Genomic DNA, 17,834 nt, shown 5'->3' with positions numbered 1-17,834 from the left:
GTATATACCACATTTTACCTATCCATTCATCTATCAAAGGACACTTGGTTTGCTTCTACCTCTTGGCTATTGTGAATAAAGCTGCTATGAACATGGGTGCACAAGTATCTATGTGAGATCCCACTTTCAGCTCTTTTGGATATATACCTAGGAGTGGAATTATTGGGCCATTTGGTAACTATTCAGTTTTTTTGAGGAATTGTATCATTTTCCCCAATGGCAGCAGCATTGTACATTCCTCCCTGCAACGTAGAAGGGACCTATGATAATTTTAAGTAATAGGTACCTATAATAGGTAATCTACTTGACTGGCCATGGGATGTCCTGATTACATATTATTTTGGTGTGTGTATGTTCTGGTGTTTCTGGATGAGATTAGCATTTGAATTTGAATTAGCAAATTGAATCCATTAAATCAATGGATTTAGTAAATTGCCCACTCCAGTGATGTGAGCATCACCCTATCTGTTGAGGGTCTCAGTGAAATGAAAGGCAAAGGAGAGAGGAAGCCACCCCTCTTATTTCCTGCCTCACTAATTGATCTGGGACATGTCACATCATCTTTTATAGGCCTTAGGGTATGATTTACACTACAGGCTCTCTTGATTCTCAGACCTTCAGACTTGGATTGAGTTATACCACTAGCTTTTCCAGACATCAGAGCCCTTCTATACTCCCAGCTTACATCATTATTCTGGAGAAAGCTATATTAATAACCTACACACTTTCATTTTAGGGACTATTCATAAACATCCAGTCTCCTGGGTCTTGAGACAAGCCCAGAAATAACAGTCATATGTTCATGCCCAGGAAGAAAGTAAAGTCAGATTTAAAGAAATATTCTGCCATTTCATCCTTATCTGATTTAATATTCTTATTGAAGCGATTCTAGTAGAATTTGGTTGAAGATTACAACCATAATATATTTCTCTACGTAAATACTCTTCCTTATTTTTTCCAAGATAGGTGTAATTATTTTGTTCATATATGGACTTTGTTTTTGGTGTTCAAGTCAATATAATACTAACTTGAAGAATGGGACTAGTTAGATTTGTTTTTTAGGTAAAGTTTAATTTTTAAAATAGAAAGAAATAGTTTTATAAGAAATACTTCAAATAAATACCATGACTTTTTAAAATCATACCTTTGTCTAGAGTTTCTGATGAAGTATTAAACAAGTAGAGCTTTTAAGGGTATATATATATATTTTTAATTATTTTTTTAAAGATTTTATTTATTTATTTATTTGAGGGAGAATGAGTGAGAGAGAGCATGAGAGAGGAGAAGGTCAGAGGGAGAAGCAGACTCCCCAAAGAGCTGGGAGCCCAATGCGGGACTTGATCCTGGAAGTCCGGGATCATGACCTGAGCTGAAGGCAGCTGCTCAACCAACTGAGCCACTCAGGTGCCCTATTTTTTTAATTTTTAAAGTGAAACTGTATATATACAATTAGAACATCACAAAATTTTTATAAATCAGGTATTTTAATGCAAAGCTTTCAAGACAGCACAAATCAAGTGTTGAATTAAACTGAAGACATGGTTTTACGCTCTGATCATCATTGAAAGACTATTTTAGAAAAAAGCTAACACAAAAACAGGATATTACATAGATTGCTGCTTCTTTTCCAAACACTTCTCAATATCATCAAGCACTTGAACGGCAGCCTTTGGAATTCGAGTCCCGGGACCAAACACATTGGAAACTCCAACTTCAAACAGAAATTCATAATCCTGTTGAAAGAATTTGTTTAATTAATAGAAGAGACAATATTTCTAATTTCAAGGAAATGACACCAGGACAATGAACGCTGTCCTTTATTCTTTGTCACCAATGCCCCCAGCTTTCTCAACTGGTACACCATTTGCATTTGGAGCTGAAAAATTCTTGCTTTCCCAGGACTGCTAATAATAACCCATCTATCACACATTTTCCGAATTACCCCAGTGTGTGACATGTAGTAAGAAGCAGTATGACCCACTGACCAAGAATTTCTAAGACCAAAACCATGTAATTTTCTCTTGCCTAAATTTTCACTACTTGTGACTATTTGTGTTAAATTTAGTATCACATTATAGGTTTGAGTTTACTAGGCTATTTATTTCCTCTAAGATGTTTTGTCTTCAGTTGGTGAATGGTGATACTTTGGGTGTTTTGTTAAAATTTTTTATTTGAATATAGTTGACACAAGGTTACATGGTTCCAGGTTATAACACAGTGATTCAAGTTTATATATTGTGCTGTGTGTATGCATAAGTGTTGACTGCTACAATTATAAAGGATACTCATATTAACACACGTGTGTCATTACAGAAAATAATCTTTAAACTCATAGGGAAAAAGGTATGGAAGACATCTACGGATGTTTTGAGTAATTCAAATATCCAGAGGGTTAATACAACTTCTGTGAAATATATTTCTTAAAAATGTGAGCTTACTTAGATAACAGACCTGTGTTTTTTCTCAACTCATATTTCAATTCCGATATTTTGGCTCTTAAATTTAACATCACATCTAAGAGCTTATATATTAGACTCTAAAACTGCAATACAGATAAAAGTTTCCAAGATAGACAATAAAGAATAAACACCCTTTATATTCCCATATAGTAAACTGTATTTGCAAAAATAATAGGCAAGTATGTTAACAAAAGCAGTTTTGTGTTGACTATAACACCTTCAGTACTGTGTTGTTAGAAAGAATAAATAATATATAGTTTGCTTGCTAGATCTGCATGATTATCAGCCTCACAATTTCATATATATATTGTCTGATCTCATAAGTGGTATAGAAGTCACTATTTTATATTCTGAGTGGTATGCAGGAAAAAAATTATAGACCTCGACATAAGATCACACTTCACTGATAGACTCCTGCTCTCGTGGAGGGGTCTTTGTAGCATCTATCAATTATTTACTTAGAACAATCTCATATACACTTCTATTTTTTCCATTCTCAATAAAAAAAGAAAACTTGATATAATTAAAAACTGGATTGGAGAGGGTGGTTGGGTTATGGACACTAGGGAGGGTATGTGCTATGGTGAGTGCTGTGAAGTGTGTAAGCCTGGCGATTCACAGACCTATACCCCTGGGGCAAATATACATTATATGTTAATAAAAAAAAAACAAAACGGGATTGGAAGCAAACCAAATTTATATTTTAACTAATTATTTTAACTGACAGGTAAGGCAATATGTGGAAGGTATCCTCCCACCCCATTAATAAATTAACTGACATCATTGATTGTTACCTAGCATTTATTTCTCCTTTTCTAAGATGATCCATATTTTTGTTCAAGAATCCAACTGTTCACCAATCGGGGGAAATTCAAATTACTGAATTTCCAGAACAAGCTGATTCCATTTATTTCTGAATTAGGATATTTTTGGCTCTAAGAAAACTATGCCCCAATAAAATTAGCTTTAATGAAAAAGAGGTTTTACAAGACCATGTAACTGATACAGCTCTGAGTTAGGACAACATCCACGGATGGAAACACGAAGAACGGAACAAGGTAGCTACTCTGAAACAACAAAAACAAGTGATGCTGACTGGTTATCAAAGGACTCACTTCACTACCATGACAAATGGTGGACACTGTCTGTGTCTAGGGGTTGACAGATGCAACATGTTTACCATTCTTCTCTAGTCTAGCTGTGAGATTTTATTACTTTTATCCTGTTCCTTTTCCATCATTCTTTACTGAATATGAAGAAAGTAGATCTCTATCTAGGTTATTAGTTTGCAAGGAGGTAATTCCCTCATAGAAGCTTTGTAAATTGTTAAATCATACAAAATGAATTACAATATAGCTTGAATAGAAAACAACATTGCCCACTTTTTAAGTAAGATTTACTTAGTAAAATCACCAGGAAATAATTTAGATCAACATCTACAGCAAATTTATCTTTAGTAAATGTATACAGTAAGTGGGAACTACATATAAACTAACATTACTCAGGATTCCCATCATAGTACTAGAAAAATACAGGAAATGAACAATACCTGTGGTGGTATCACTCCTCCACACATGACAAGAATATCTGGCCGTCCCAGGGAGTTGAGCTCTTTGATGAGCTCAGGAACTAGGGTTTTATGACCAGCAGCAAGTGTGCTCACACCCACAGCGTGCACATCTGCATCCACAGCCTGCTGGGCCACTTCACGGGGAGTCTAAGCAATCAGAAAGTGAAGAAACAAATCATCATTTATTCCAAAGAGTATTTTAAAACTATTATCTACTTAATTGGCATTCCATGGTTTTTCTCATTAAAAATCTTGAAGTGAATATAACTTCATTATTTCATCATTCTCAAATCATAAATCTCAACTCATCCTTGATAAAATAAACACCACTCCTGTCTTTGCTTCTAGCTCTAGAATTTATCGATTAGATTTAAGTTACACCAAATATAGCTCCCCCAAAAAACCTGTAGGATAAGGAATTATCCTTAGGCAAAATATATTATCTCTTCACATTACAATTTTTGTAAAATACATCTGTTGTCTTATCAACATTTATTGAGTGGTTGAGCAGTACAAGCCAACATATCATAGTATCTATGAAGAAGTAAAAGACTAAACATAGGGGTGCCTGGGTGGCTCAGTGGGCTAAAGCCTCTGCCTTCGGCTCAGGTCATGGTCTCAGGGTCCTGGGATCGAGCCCCACATCGGGCTCTCTGCTCGGCCAGGAGCCTGCTTCCCTCTCTCTCTCTGCCTGCCTCTCTGCCTACTTGTGATCTCTCTCTCTGTCAAATAAATAAAATCTTAAAAAAAAAAAAAGACTAAACATAAAATTCAATGTGAAAAGTGAATTTTAGATTTTAAAATAAAATGGGTGGGAAAAAGTGACTTTAGTAAGACAGTACACTAGGAAGCTCAGGACCTCAGTCTCCCATGAAGACACTGAATTGACAGCAACATATGAATCAAAATAACATGAGAACTCTAGAAACCAGTTAAGGGGCTAGCTACAAAACCCTGGCAAACACATAAACAAGAGAAGGGATGGTGCCAAGAAGGCTGTTCTTCATTATTAACTGGATTTAACCAGTATGCTATACAGAATCATGAAGGATATTTTCAAGTATTCAATTATGAATTGAGTTACCCAAGATCATATTCATTTTCTGCAATGAGTGACATTTGCTTTGATAATTTTCATGTATTTAAATAACTTCATATAAAAGATACCTACAAGTTTCTCATTGTAAATATAATGCAAACTGAGAAATTTAGGGAGGATAAAGTTATCTCAGAAACTGCTGAACAATTATAAGCTCAAAAAAATTATTATCTGAAAATTTCCTAGTTCGGCAATATTTTAGGGCTCATTTCAGTGTGAAAACAAAAGATCCTATGCATCTTGGGAATGAAGCCATGTTCAAGAAGATCTCTAAGTAAATCACATAGCATACTGCTAAAAAAAATCAGTCTGTGAAAAATATAACCTATGAAATTAAAACGTTTAAGAAAATGTGCATATTCTTGGTATTGATGCATTAACAAATTTAATTGACTTATGCCTGACTGGTCATTCATATCATCCCTGTTATCAAAATTCATTAGATTAAAATTCCATTTAAACAATTCAGTTCCATGCTTTATGTTTATACACAATAAATTGTATTTTATGTTATCAAATACTGAGCATTCTAAAACTTCAAATCTAATTTTACCTAAATCAAGACACAGAACTGAAGGAAAGTACCTTCATCTACAGGAAAGTGTTTCTTTTTTTTTTTTTAATGACAAAGTATTATGTTAACAAAGTTGGTAGTATTAAAAGGTATACTATATTTTTATAGACGGCATGTAAAGGAGAAATGAACTTGCAGCTCATTGAAAAATTCTTTTAAGTGCCAATGAATGACAACAATTGTTTTTAATTACTTTCATTTTATAAAAAAATATTTCCTGAAAGCTAATTACTAAATATCAGGAATGTATTATATTTGGTCATTAGTTAAAACAAACAAAGGGGCACCTGAGAGGCCCGGTCAGTTAAGTGTTGGACTCTTGATTTCAGCTCAGACCATGATCTCAGGGTCCTGGGATCAAGCCCCGCATCAGGCTTCCCGCTTAGTGGGACATCTGCTTGGCTCTCTCTCCAGCTGTCCCTCCCTCCTCTCTCTTTCCCCTCCTCTTGAAAACAAACAAACAAAAATCTAAAGTAAAAGCATAGTAGAATGTAAGTAAAAAACTAGAATGGGAAAGTATTCAACTCAAAGGAAGAATGAAAGCAATCTAAATATATGTATTTATTTAATCTAAAATATATTTGAGGTTCTTAACAAAACCTAGCTTAAATGTATTTATGAATTTACCTACCAACACAGTTCAAAGATGTTATCTCCAGAAGTTCAGGCTAGCGCTTCATAGTGAAAACTTCTTCTAGACTTTCTATAGTAATATTTAAAAATTCATCATTGAACACTATATCAAAAATTAATGATGTTTTTATATGTTTGCTAACATAAATAAATAAATAAATTCAAAAAGGGAAAATCTTACAGATTCTACAGAGTATGGACCTCTTCAGAAAGGCTTACCTCTTTGCTGGTAAAAATGCAATGAATACTCTTCAGGCTTCATCTTAGTTGACTCATCCACAGGGTGGAATAACAGTACTTCCTTTTCCCTGAAACTCTCCTTCTTCCTCAGTTTTTATCTCACTCCTCACCCTCTTCCCTTTCCCTCCTTTGCTACATCCTCCCCTTTTCCCTTTTGGTGTTTAAGTTCTCATCTTGTGATATACATTTCTGATGGGAAGTTACACCGGTTTTCATGGTTTTAAGTACCATTTACACACTCTAAGTCTCAAAATCTTATTTATAATGGAGACCTCTCTTCTATGCTCCAGACAGGCATATCCAACCTATATGGTCATCTTTATCTGAATGTTCCACAAGCTGGTTCTCTTAAGCCTGCCTCCTTATCTGTAAATAGTCCCTTCTTTAAATTTTCTTCACAATCCTAGCTGACTTCTGCTAAGACCCTGACACTGCCTTGGTTAAGGCCTGCCTTGCTTCTCACTCGGATTTACTGAACATCTGAACTGGACTCCTTGCATCTAGTCACGGCTCCTCTCAATCCACTTCAGAAAGTGATTTTCCTGGAAAGTGAGCTTTCTAAAGTATACATTTGATTGTCACTCTGCCTAAACACCTTTGGGATATGTTCTAACTTCTTAGAATGGCACATATAAGGCTATTCATCATAATCTACATACCATCCCATGCTCTGTATTCTAATTGCACTGAACTTCGTAGTCACTTAAAGGCATCATGTCTTCATGACTCTGTACCTCTGCCCCTCTGCCCAAGCCAACCTTTCTTAGCATGCCCTTCCCTGCCTTGCTTTCCAGGCTTCCAGAAGGCACAGCTCAACCATAAGTTCCTAGAATATTTGGACAAGTTCCTTATTCAAACCTTAATTACATTATTATTCTGCTGTGATTACTGGTAAGCAAATCTCTTTCTGTTAGGAGTCTGCAATCTCCCTGAAGACAAAAATCATATCTTACTCAACTGAGAACCTAGCATTTGGTAGATGATCAAGAAGTATATAATAGATAAAGCCTTTAATATGAAACTTATTACAAACTTATTACAACTTATTATTATAATGTACTCAACCGAAGATATTTTGTAGGGAATGATTATTATACTACTCTATAGAGAATTTCAGTTTCATTTACTTCCAACAAATTATTACTCTGCTGGACCAAATATTCTGTGATTAAATAAAATACTACTAGAGAGTAAAAAGAAGAGAAAATCTAATTATGAACTGACCCTCTCACTCTAATGCTTGATTTCTCTTTCAAAACACTTCCCACCAATCCACTGTGGGTTATGTTTCCCACAAATTAGTAGTCAAATCTCAATAAATTATTAGTCGAATCTCAAAAGAATAAGATTTTTCAAAGTAACCTTCAGTCTCAGACACCTAACAACAATTTTAGTTACTGATTTTTACCAAGTCTGAGAAATAAGTATATTAACATAAATTACACTACTTTCCTATTTCTGTCATAATTAACTGGATTATATGCATTCAAAAATAAATTTGGGAATCTGCTAAACTCATTTTCTTCTTTAACAACTTGAAAAACATCATCATGGTTTATCATCTTATCATTATTTTTTCTAAATATAAGTGATTAATGACATTCTTTTGAAATTCTCCCAGCTATTTTCAGTACCTGAAAAAGAGGACCTATGTCAACATCAAAACCAAGATCAGCAAATCCTGTAGCGATAACTTTTGCTCCTCTGTCATGTCCATCTTGTCCCATTTTTGCCACAAGAAGACGAGGCCTGCGACCTTCACGATCCTTGAATTTATTTACCCTAAGAACATTCCAAAATACAGCAGTTATTAAAAGTAATAATAATAAAATAAAATTTATATATTGTTAATTGTCCAAAGATAAGATATAAAAACTATAATTTATTCACAGCAAATCCTTCAAGTTTATTTAAAAATATCTTTTTGGATCTGTTTACTCATATTTTGTGAAGATCTCTATTTTAAATTGAGAATTCCATTAAAGCTTGGGTATGCTTAACACATTTCCCTTAGAGGAAAGTCTGCAAGATGGCACAACCAATAAGCCCATAACACCTGAGAACATCACAGTGAAGCAAGATGGGGAAATGACAACTTTTCACCTTCCTAAGCCAGTCTCCAGAGTATAATATGCATAAATATTTAAATATAACCTAAAAGGTACCTTTCAGAGTTTTTTATACAAATGTAACTCACTGGTTGCTTTGAACTGTCTGTATCTCACCTACTCATCACAAGTGTGAACTCCTCCAAGCTGACTGCAATGTGGTACTTTCTAATGACATGTAATCAAAATATCTGTCTGTTTAAATCAATAAATTTATACCCCATATGAAAAAGTACTACATTTGTTTTATTTAAAAGAAAAAAAAGTTTCATTTTGATGACTTTCCCCTTGGATGTTTTGATATTTATCTCATATTATAACTAGTGATACAAAAAGAGGGAAACTACAAAGGTTGAGAAAAAGAATCAGGAAGCTACATTTACACCTCAGAACTATGATCAATTTCTATTAATTTATATTTCCTAATCATGTTTGACAGTGCTATTTACTGTCAGTTCGGAGAGTTTGATTTTAATTTATGCATAGATGGCAACCAAATACTTATATTCAAATAGGAAATTATTTTATAATTATTTAAACAATTAAACAGTTTGAATAAACTTAGGAAAATATAAAAGTATACTATAATAAGGAGACTGAAATATAAGCACCCAGGGGATATGAAGCAGTATCAATGTTAGTTAAAAAAAAAAATTGATTTAAACGAGAAACTCCTAAAGGGAACTATGGTGAAAATTTAAAATATTATATTAGTAAAAGTACAGAGTAATAGGAAAGTCAATTCAAATATTTTCCAAATGTTATGTGAGAAAAATAAGCCCAAATTTGATTCATAAGGATTATGTTAACAGAAAAGACATTCTGGTGAAAGAAATCTCACATATTACCTCTTGATAGCATATGATATCTCTTTACTTTCTCCAAATTCCTGGCGATAGGCTCCACTCACCATACGATCATTAGCTTTATGTTCACCAAACACCTTTTTCATAGCATGTGTGATTTCTCCAACTGTACATCTAAAATATGAAAATAATAAAATAGAGGTTTTATTAACATCATCATTTGAGATAAAAATATTTACTTAAATATTCAATATAATTAGACATACTTTATTACCTAAGTAAAATATATGCTACCAAAAATCTTACGATATTCATCTTTCTCTGACCAACTTATTTTACTTGGAGTATTTTTTTACTGCATTGATGAAAGTATCTTTCCTCAGAATACTAGTGAAAAATGATTCTGGATGCCTTTATACACAGTACTCTCTTTTTAACATTTGTTAACTAAAAATTAATGGAATGACTTAAAAAACTATAAGTAGATAAGCATGAATAATTTACCACCTAACAATACAAATAGGCAAAGGGAACAAGATTCCCACTGATACTTTTTTTTCTTTTTCTTTTTTCTTTTTGAGAGAGAGAGAGAGAGAGCGCGCGCGAGCAGGGCCTAAGGCAGAGGGAGAGAGAGAATCTTAAGCAGGCTCCACGTCCAGGTTGGAGCCCAATGCAGGGCCTAATCTCACAACCCTGAGATCATGGCCTGAACTGAAATCAAGAGTCAGATGCTTAACTGCCCAGAGACCCCCTCCTGCTGATATATTTTGATAGAAAGTAAGTCTTTTGGCATATTCCATCCATTGTTTACTAATTCATTCAACAATTACTGAAAGCCTAATATGGGAAAAGCATGGTAAGTGCTAGACATACGATGATAAATAAGACTTGGAGGGGGAGATACTGCTCTTACAGAGCTTATTATCTAGTCAGCGGACACAAACAATACACATGCACACAAATGAATGAATAAGAATTTCATGTGATAATAAGCACTATGAACACACTGGAACAGGAGAAATGGGATCTCTGGGAAAGCTAAAGAACTGAAGACATGAATATTTAACTTTAGAACTAAGACCTAAATGATGAGAAGGAGAAACTCAAGGGAGCTTAAGGGGGAAAACCATTTGAAAAAGGAAGTACTAAATGCAGAGGTTCTGAGAGGTAGAAAAACATGCTCCTTGTTCTAAAACTAGAACAAGGACACTGGGGACATAGCCTAATAAAGGAAGTAGAATAAGGTGAGGTCAAAGAAATATGCCAGATTCGTATCTTACACAATCTTGGAGGCCATGGTAAGGTTAGGTTTTAATTTAAAAGGCAGGGGAGACCATTAGAGGACTGTAAGCAGTTAAGTTTTTTTTTATTTCTTATAAGAAATAAAAACTGGAAAACAAACAAACAAACCCAACCCACATACTATTTATTCTACCCTTTAAGCACTTAAAACAACATGTTAAAAAGAAAAGGTTATTATATTAAGCAATAAATAACAAAAGCAAAAATAATTCACTTAGTGACATCATGTATTGGGAGAAAATTTTCTGCGGTTTATTTGTTTTTCTGCAGGTCCTATGAAACAAAGCACTGATTGCCCTTTATTTTTACTGTCTATTCAAAGTTAACTACACAGTGAATAGCTTTGGAAGACAAGAGAAGCCTTGTCAACCTCTGAACAAAGAGTAGGTTTGTTTACTGTCAAAAATAAAAATGTCTCCCTATATTTGAAAGTACATTAAACTTCTCAACCTACAAATGAGTGACATGGGTTCATTACAATAGCTTAAAATGTCCCAAGCCATAGGGAAATTAAAGTATTAATATACTTTATTAATATACTAATATACTAATATAATATATAATAATAATATAAATATAAATAAATATAAAATATATTTAAATATATAATATATAATATATAAATACATAAATATATAAAAATAAAAATATATTTAAATATATATAAAATAAAAATGATTAATAAATATAAAATAATATAATATAATAATAATATAATAATATACTAATAAAGTATTAATATACTCTCCACCCACCCTGGTGGGAGTGGTGAAGGAGGCTTAATGAGTTTTTCCTCTGAAGGGCTTCAGCAAGTTTTTCTGTAATTTCTTACTGCAAATCTTAAAAGGCTGGCTCATCTTTTCTCATCTATAATTCTGACCCTTTCCCAAACCTTGTTAGAAAGATTTAATAACCAGTGTAAACAGAAATTTCAGCCAGCTGCATGGATGCATTAATGAACTCTAATACAGGATCTATTCAATGATTTTTAATACACCTTTAAGATCTCCAGATGCCTATAGGACAGTGGCACTTAGAGTATCATGAATAGCACTCTATCTGCTCAAACCCTGGTGATATCCAAGTACTGTACATGAATAAAATGTCTTCGGGAACCCCACTGTTTGGCTAGCTGGCTGCCTGGCTGCACTATGTCCTGCACCACACTGTGGTGCATGGGTTCCTAGGGCTCTCAGCACGCCACCTTTCACCTAGAGAAGGAAAGGGGAGAGCTTAAACATGTTTCCTGCTCAGAAAGGTTTCATGATGCCTTTGGTGAAGAACATATGTAAGGTCATTTATAATTCATTACCATATAGCTGCTAAAATAACAAACCTCCAGCTTTTCTCTGGAGATGGGAAATGAGCACATGTACCTGAACAGTTCTTACTACCTTATTTTGCTAATAACAGAACTTGACAAAAATCAATCACTTTTGCTGTTTTGTTCATATATTTACAGAAATACTTAGATCTACATTAGGGAGTTACTAGTGACCTGAGGGTATTTTCCCTCGTAAGATGGACTTTCTCAAAACAAGATGACTTCATTCTTGATACATTTTAAAAGTTAATGTTTCATTTTTAAATTTTAAGGAGAGTAAAGTCTCTTAATGTTTACATGCTTAAAAAAAAGACATGAATGTTGTAAGTGTGCTGATATTTAAGAAAAATAAAAGCTATCTTCATATGAGTTTCCAATATACTCGTTTAGGCTCACATGGTTTATATGATCAACCTTTCATTTAAGTACACTTTGAGAAGCAGGTCAACTTCTGGTATTTGGCAATCTCCAAACTTAAATACCCTCACCTTGCACGAGTTGCTTCCACTGCAAGAGCCAGGATATTCCCGTCTCCACTGGCAGCACATTCAGTCAGTGCAGCAAGACACCGTTCAGCCAAATCTTGATCCCTGTTGGATTTGACCTTAAGAAAAAGGTCAAGAAAAGGGACAATTTTCATGAATAGAGAATAAAAGAGAGATCAGGAAATCAGACACTGATACTACATCACACAGAAATTGTTCCATAATCCTAAACTCAAAAACAAAAGGAAAAAAAAGGAGAGAATAGTATGTATCCTAGGACTGATACTCATTCAATTTATTCATTCAGTCATTCAATAAACATTTAAGGATTTCCTAAAATAATACTGAATTCTGTATAATCCTGATAAATCAGAAACAAGTAGGGCAATAATAAATAATAGTGGTGACTCTACTTAGGCTTTACTTATGTAACAAGACATCAAAAACAAGTAGATGTTTTACATGCGTAATTTCAAAGACACACTAAAGAGTAAGAGTCACAAGGAAGAAAAAATGATAATAGATTACAACTTAGAGAATACTTCAGTTATATGTTGTTTTCCTTTGTTAATTAACAGATATATTGGTAATAATACATATGTATATGATTTTTCTTTACTTAAAAATAACCCAAAGAGGAGCGCCTGGGTGGCTCAGTCAGGTAAGCATCGGACTCTTGATCTCAGCTTAGATCTTAATCTCTGGGTTGTGAGTTTAAGTCCCAAGTTGGACTTAAAAAATAAAAATTAAAATAATCCAAAAAGAGAGAAAAAAAGACAAGAGACAGTGAGAAATACTGCAGGAGACAAAAAGACAATGAAAAGCATGGTAAAAAACTTTTCCTCTCAGGTCTTGCTCTACCTTGCTCTACCAACAACCTGCCTAAACAAAGTTATCTAAAATCCAATTTCTAACAAGATTACACCATCTATAAAAGAGTCTAAAATATGATACTGCTCAAGATGCTACTAAAATTATGTAATATGTTTAAGAAGAAGTGGACCAGAAATCTTATACTAAGGGCAAGGAAAAAACCCAACTCCATTATCACTACTGAATTTCTCTCTTGCCCGAAATGAAGTTTAACATCATTTATGGCAAAATGAACTCCTCAAGCAGTGAGGTGCAGAGTTAATAAAAGCCTAAAGTATAAGAGAGGAGAAAAGGAGTTTTCCAAATATAATAAAGGTTGAGATATTTGTGATGACTGAAAATAACATGCTACACCCTAAATAGGACATTGTAAAAAGCATGACAAAATTGAGAGAGGGGTCCTTATCTCCTCATTAAGGGTGAAAATGGAAATAATTTCATTAAACATCTGCCATTAAAAAAAAAAAAAAAAGGAAGATGATGGTTGTGCATTCAGTCTAACCAAACTCTTAGATTCCTAAAGAACATCTAAACTGAGAAGGGAAAAAAAAGTCAGATCTTAAACTATCACAGGGAAAGTAAACCAATGAAAACCATTAAAGATCGCTAAATAATGTCAAATTCCTTACCTTAGAAATAACAGTAATTATAAAAGCCAAAGATTAAGAGACCACGGTAGCTTCTCACAATAGAAATATATGTTACGACTATAAGACTATGTTTCATCTTAGCATTTCATATACTTTGATTCATCTTGGCAAGAAATCAGAAATAAAACTACTACTCTAGTTTCAATCAAAATAAATATGTTTCATTTATAAACTGTACCTTACTAAAGCACCATTAAAATATATTTGAGTTAAGGTAAATACCCAGCAGTGCAATTGCTGGGTCATAGGGTAATTCTATTTTCAACATTTTGAGGAACCTCCATGCTGTTTTCCAGAGTGGTTGCACCAGCTTGCATTCCCACCAACAGTGTAGGAGGGTTCCCCTTTCTCCGCATCCTCGCCAGCATCTGTCATTTCCTGACTTGTTCATTTTAGCCATTCTGACTGGTGTGAGGTGATATCTCATGGTGGTTTTGATTTGTATTTCCCTGATGCCGAGTGATATGGAGCACTTTTTCATGTGTCTGTTGGCCATCTGGATGTCTTCTTTGCAGAAATGTCTGTTCATGTCCTCTGCCCATTTCTTGATTGGATTCTTTGTTCTTTGGGTGTTGAGTTTGCTAAGTTCTTTATAGATTTTGGACACTAGCCCTTTATCTGATATGTCATTTGCAAATATCTTCTCCCATTCTGTCAGTTGTCTTTTGGTTTTGTTCACTGTTTCCTTTGCTGTGCAAAAGCTTTTGATCTTGATAAAATCCCAAAAGTTCATTTTTGCCCTTGCTTCCCTTGCCTTTGGTGATGTTCCTAGGAAGATGTTGCTGCGGCTGACGTCGAAAAGGTTGCTGCCTGTGTTCCCCTCGAGGATTTTGATGGATTCCTTTCTCACATTGAGATCCTTCATCCATTTTGAGTCTATTTTCGTGTGTGGTGTAAGGAAATGATCCAATTTCATTTTTCTGCATGTGGCTGTCCAATTTTCCCAACACCATTTATTGAAGAGGCTGTCTTTGTTCCATTGGACATTCTTTCCTGCTTTGTCGAAGATGAGTTGACCATAGAGTTGAGGGTCCATTTCTGGGCTCTCTATTCTGTTCCATTGATCTATGTGTCTGTTTTTGTGCCAGTACCATGCTGTCTTGATGATGACAGCTTTGTAATAGAGCTTGAAGTCTGGAATTGTGATGCCACCAACTTTGGCTTTCTTTTTCAATATTCCTTTGGCTATTCGAGGTCTTTTCTGGTTCCATATAAATTTTAGGATTATTTGTTCCATTTCTTTGAAAAAAATGGATAGTACTTTGATAGGAATTGCATTAAATGTGTAGATTGCTTTAGGTAGCATAGACATTTTCACAATATTTATTCTTCCAATCCAGGAGCATGGAACATTTTTCCATTTCTTTGTGTCTTCCTCAATTTCTTTCATGAGTACTTTATAGTTTTCTGAGTATAGATTCTTAGTCTCTTTGGTTAGGTTTATTCCTAGGTATCTTATAGTTTTGGGTGCAATTGTAAATGGGATGGACTCCTTAATTTCTCTTTCTTCTGTCTTGTTGTTGGTGTAGAGAAATGCAACCGATTTCTGTGCATTGATTTTATATCCTGACACTTTACTAATTCCTGTACAAGTTCTAGCAGTTTGGGAGTGGAGTCTTTTGGGTTTTCCACATATAGTATCATATCATCTGCAAAGAGTGATAGTTTGACTTCTTCTTTGCCGATTTGGATGCCTTTAATTTCCTTTTGTTGTCTGATTGCTGAGGCTAGGACTTCTAGTACTATGTTGAATAGCAGTGGTGATAACGGACATCCCTGCCGTGTTCCTGACCTTAGCGGAAAAGCTTTCAGTTTTTCTCCATTGAGAATGATATTTGCGGTGGAGTGATCCGAAGGGGCACGTGCACCCAAATGTTTATAGCAGCAATGTCTACAATAGCCAAACTATGGAAAGAACCTAGATGTCCATCAACAGACGAATGGATAAAGAAGATGTGGTATATATACACAATGGAATACTATGCAGCCATCAAAAGAAATGAAATCTTGCCATTTGCGACGACGTGGATGGAACTAGAGGGTATCATGCTTAGCGAAATAAGTCAATCGGAGAAAGACAACTATCATATGATCTCCCTGATATGAGGGAGAGGAGATGCAACATGGGGGGTTAAGGGGGTAGGAGAAGAATAAATGTAACAAGATGGGATTGGGAGGGAGACAAACCATAAGTGACTCTTAATCTCACAAAACAAACTGAGGGTTGATGGGGGGAGGGGGGTTGGGAGAGGGGGGGTGGGGTTATGGATATTGGGGAGGGTATGTGCTATGGTGAGTGCTGTGAAGTGTGTAAACCTGGCGATTCACAGACCTGTACCCCTGGGGATAAAAATATATGTTTATAAAAAAAAAATATATATATATATATATTTGAGTTAAAAAAAAACAGAAAAAAAATGATACTTTCATAGTAGTATCAGAAACCATGGTCTAGTGGAAACAAATTATAGTGAAAAGTCCTGGGTTCAGATACTCTGAACTTAATTTTGTTTTTAATTTTGAGGGAGTTACATAATCATTTAAGCCTTTGTTTTAATCTGTAAATAACGGCAGGTATTATTATTATAGTGATTTTTAATAACAATATTTAAGTTTCACAAATGCAGTTGTCATAATTTAAAACATGAATGTTTGGTGTCAACAGACAGATTTCAGTCTTGGCTGTTCAATTATTTACTCCTGGCAAGTTTCTTAATCTCCCTTATCTTTTATTTCCTTAACTTCAAAATGTTGGGATATAATGCCCATCTCATGTGGTTGTTACAAGGATTAAGCAAGACAATGTAAGTGCTTACACAGTGCCCAGAAGACAGAAAGCACTCAAAAAATGATAGCTATTATTACCTTCTTGAGTTTTTCAATCTGTTTGTTACGCACTGAAGTATTATCAATCGCCAGAACTTCCACAGATTCTTCTTTTTCCAACTGGTACTTATTTACTCCAACAATTATTTCAGAACCTATTAATTTTCCAGAGGAAAGTAACATATAGATTCTATTCATAAATAATTGCCTAATAGTAATGCTCTGATCATCACATACTTTTCTTATAAGCTTAATATTTTTAAGTAGTATTCTTAAATCTTTTTAAAATTTTGTTCATTTATTTAAAAGAGAGAGAGAATGAGTGAGAGAAGAGAATGAACAGAGGGAGAGGGGAAAGCAGACTCTCCTGCTGAGCAGGGAGCCCTATGTGGGGCTCAATCCCAGGACCCTGGGATCATAACCTGAGCCAAAGGCAGTCACTTCACTGACTGAGCCGCCCAGAAGCGGCAGTATTCTTAAATCTTAATGAAACTTCAATATACATCAGTAAAGCAAATCCCAATAAAATGGGGGTGAAAGGGGAAAGAACAGATATGTATCAGAATCTCTGTAGGGAAGGACTTTTATTATTCTCCTACACTATATGCTTCCCCAGAGTTTCTGATAAACCCTCTTTTAACACTACAAAATTAAAATAATAATAGCAGCTACATCAAGATTTTTAAGGAAGAGGATTAACATTCAATAGCATTTCAAAGTTTTCTTGAATTCTTTTACAGCCAATCACTTTTAACAAAAAGTACTTTTAATATTTGTAAGTAATAAACCAGAATTATAAAGACATTTCCTTGACACAGTAAAAATATATTTAGCCTCAAACTACCAGATTATTACTGTATCTAAAGACATCCTGCCACCCACCCC

At 34.5% G+C, this 17,834-nt stretch overlaps 1 protein-coding gene across 5 annotated transcripts in view; it reads right to left on the bottom strand.

Moving 5' to 3' along the window:
- Positions 1-1,465: 1,465 nt before the first annotated feature.
- MMUT (methylmalonyl-CoA mutase) overlaps positions 1,466-17,834 on the bottom strand; it is a 33,089-nt gene continuing 16,720 nt past the window's right edge. For 4 of the 5 annotated variants that reach the window (XM_047733458.1, XM_047733459.1, XM_047733461.1 and 1 more), the window contains 6 exons: positions 16,989-17,104; positions 12,604-12,719; positions 9,532-9,663; positions 8,210-8,357; positions 4,009-4,176; positions 1,466-1,733 (listed from right to left, as the gene is read on the bottom strand). In XM_047733458.1, coding sequence (XP_047589414.1) covers positions 1,605-1,733; positions 4,009-4,176; positions 8,210-8,357; positions 9,532-9,663; positions 12,604-12,719; positions 16,989-17,104 — 809 coding nt within the window. In that variant the 3' untranslated portion in view covers positions 1,466-1,604. The remainder of the gene's footprint in view (positions 1,734-4,008; positions 4,177-8,209; positions 8,358-9,531; positions 9,664-12,603; positions 12,720-16,988; positions 17,105-17,834) is intronic. The other variant, XM_047733462.1, reaches the window with a different exon arrangement.

This window comes from Lutra lutra, chromosome 6, assembly GCF_902655055.1.
Source record: "Lutra lutra chromosome 6, mLutLut1.2, whole genome shotgun sequence".
Taxonomy (NCBI): Eukaryota; Metazoa; Chordata; class Mammalia; order Carnivora; family Mustelidae; genus Lutra; species Lutra lutra.
This window is presented reverse-complemented; position numbering and strand designations above follow the sequence as displayed.